The sequence below is a fragment of the Homalodisca vitripennis genome, unplaced genomic scaffold, assembly GCF_021130785.1.
Source record: "Homalodisca vitripennis isolate AUS2020 unplaced genomic scaffold, UT_GWSS_2.1 ScUCBcl_3218;HRSCAF=8600, whole genome shotgun sequence".
Taxonomy (NCBI): Eukaryota; Metazoa; Arthropoda; class Insecta; order Hemiptera; family Cicadellidae; genus Homalodisca; species Homalodisca vitripennis.
Window position 1 is genome coordinate 49,718 of NW_025779365.1, and position 2,688 is coordinate 52,405.

Genomic DNA, 2,688 nt, shown 5'->3' on the forward strand with positions numbered 1-2,688 from the left:
ACCCACATCATTCCTCTTGACTAGCCGCCACCTTCCTGCCAGAGAGTAGCATGCCTATCAGTGTTGAGCCCTTCAAACCACATCATTCCTCTTGACTAGCCGCCACCTTCCTGCCAGAGAGTAGCATGCCTATCAGTGTTGAGCCCTTCAACCAGGGCCTGCCAGTAAGTGTAGTGTGATTATGATCGATGTAATGTGTCATCTGGACTTGCAGTCTTAATTTCTATTTACTTTATAAGCAGCATCAAAGTACACTCTCATGCATATATCCATAAATCCATAAAACTGTGAGTTAGTAATATCTTCCTAGTAACACTAGGTGGTTTCTTCTGCCCTCATATGCTCAAATGGAATAATGACTGCTGTAACTTTATTAATTACAATTTACAAAATATTAATCTTTACAGCATTACGAATAAACTTTTACAAGACAATAATCTGTAAGTAACTCATAGGAAAAATATTACAACTCATTTCAATGAAAAAAACATTTATTTTACGACATGAGTATACCAGATATTACATAACAATTGTCAAAGCTATGGTGCTTTAATTGTGCACTGGGACCTTACATTTTCATAGAGGAAGATTGAAAAAGCGTACAGTTAAATAGGAAAATGTTAAAGAAAGCTTGGGAAAATCATGTCTGCACTTTTTTAATAAAGCAATAATGTACTGATATAACAGCCTCGAGTAAGGCAGGTTCAACAAGAGTAATCCCCTTCTTGTTTCTATTAACAGTTGTAATAAAGGCATTAATACCCATCATTGGAGTATGTTATATTATAATCCTTATAAAATGTTTTGAGCAAATCAACTGTAATCTGATGGTCAGCTTTACCGAAACCCTGCAACAAACATATTTTCTTTAATTAGCTTTGTAAACTGATTATAAATTGTACATATAATTAATTTCTTTTGTTAATTTATAAAATTCCAATAATATTTTTAACATTTCCCAATTATTTCATTTTTTTATATTATATTGTTTTTCTATTTATTCAGAAGAAGTTATTTATTTATTTTGTATTGACTTCGCATACAAAAAGATATTAATTTTTAGCAAAATGATGTTAGAAATTTCAATTGTTTAAAATAAAGTTAAAGTATAATAACATTTAAATTATAGCAAACATTTTTAACCATCCAAAAAAAACTTTCTTTCTTACTAATCATTTAAACACTTATATTCATCGGTTCACACTGCAATAACCATGATTGGGTGTTGTGCAACAGTTCCAACGGCAGTTTCCATAGTTCAGTGATGCAAGAAATTAGTAACACTATGTATAAAGATCTTAAATCTCTTATAGAACCAAGCAAACTGTGATAAATTACAGTTAGTAGTTGGTTTTCTTTACAGTCACAGGAAGACCACAACGTAGTTCAATCACAGTAATTGAGTTTGACTATCATACTATATCACTAAACTTAAAACCAATCTGAATTGTAAAACATCTCATAAAAAGAATATATCATGTTTAACATATACTAACAACATATTTCACTTTCCATAAAAAGCTAAGGTTTTCTTATTTTTAATTATTTAGATATAATAGTTGTTGGAACTAATTATTAAATATTAGTTTATTATAGGAACTGTCATCTGTCAACACAGTGATACTGTTTACCTAAGAGATATAAAACAAATCTTACAAAATCAAACAAAACAAACAAGAGATTGAAAGTACTACAGAAAGTACAAAAGGGGGTTCAAGAGTTTTGGAGAACCATACAGCACAAGTGAGATTGTAATATGTTCAGTAAAATTATGTATCCGGTATCCGTTTGTCCACTCCGTCAATCACCGATTCCAGCTTAGCATTTGGCTTGACCAACGTCTGCACATTAAACCGCTTCCTGAGTGTATCCTGTAGCAGAGATCCACACTGCCGACCATGGCTGTCACTACCTCTAGAACTCAATGTTACTCAGCAGCCTTTGACCATACAAAATAAGCTTTCTTCTCCTTCCTCCAAGATGTAGCAACCTCACTATGGGGGGAAGCCATCAGGGAAACCAACAGTTCTTTATTTAATTTTACACCATTGAGAATCACAGGAGTGATATGAGAGTGCTTTTTTGTACAATCCAGTCACTAAGCCTGGATATTTTAAGTCCTTGATGTCAGGTTATTGAGTCATACACTCAGAAGCAACTATAGTAATATATCCCACAATCAAAGTCATTCTCCTGCTCAGGACCACTGATTATAATCATTTCTGGATCATCTTATTATCATTTATCTATCATATTGTCTAAAATACTTAGCTATTTTTTTTCTGCTATAATTAAAGCTGAAGATCAATTTGAATTATTCCAGGAGTCATAATAATAAAACTTGTTCATTTTTCTATTGTGATACAAAGTGCTTCAGTGTGAGTCCCTTTCAGAATTCAGATTTTCATTATTATACTTTGGCATTATCAGAACTGCTTTGTCCTCCAAATGTTCTTTGAATTGAGTCAAACATGGATTTAAACTTGGTCTGTACCGTAAACAATAAGGCAACAAACTTTTTTACGCCTTTTGCTAATATCCCTTGATATTAGTATAAATATAGCCATTGGCGTATCTATGGAGGAAGTTTTGCAGATTGTAACCCACATGTTATTGATACAAATATTCAAGGTTATAACTTGCCTTAAACTGAAACTATATACTCATAGTCAAACATGAGTAGTGGTG

The 2,688-nt window shown here is 32.5% G+C and overlaps 1 protein-coding gene across 1 annotated transcript; it reads right to left on the reverse strand.

Annotated features, from left to right (window-relative positions):
- Positions 1–473: 473 nt before the first annotated feature.
- Positions 474–848, reverse strand: LOC124372446 (sex-regulated protein janus-A-like; the record flags this gene model as incomplete). The annotated part of the gene is given in 1 exon segment (XM_046830849.1): positions 474–848. A coding segment is annotated over 1 exon segment (93 nt), but the record flags the coding sequence as incomplete, so codon positions are not given.
- Between the last annotated feature and the right edge of the window lie 1,840 nt (positions 849–2,688).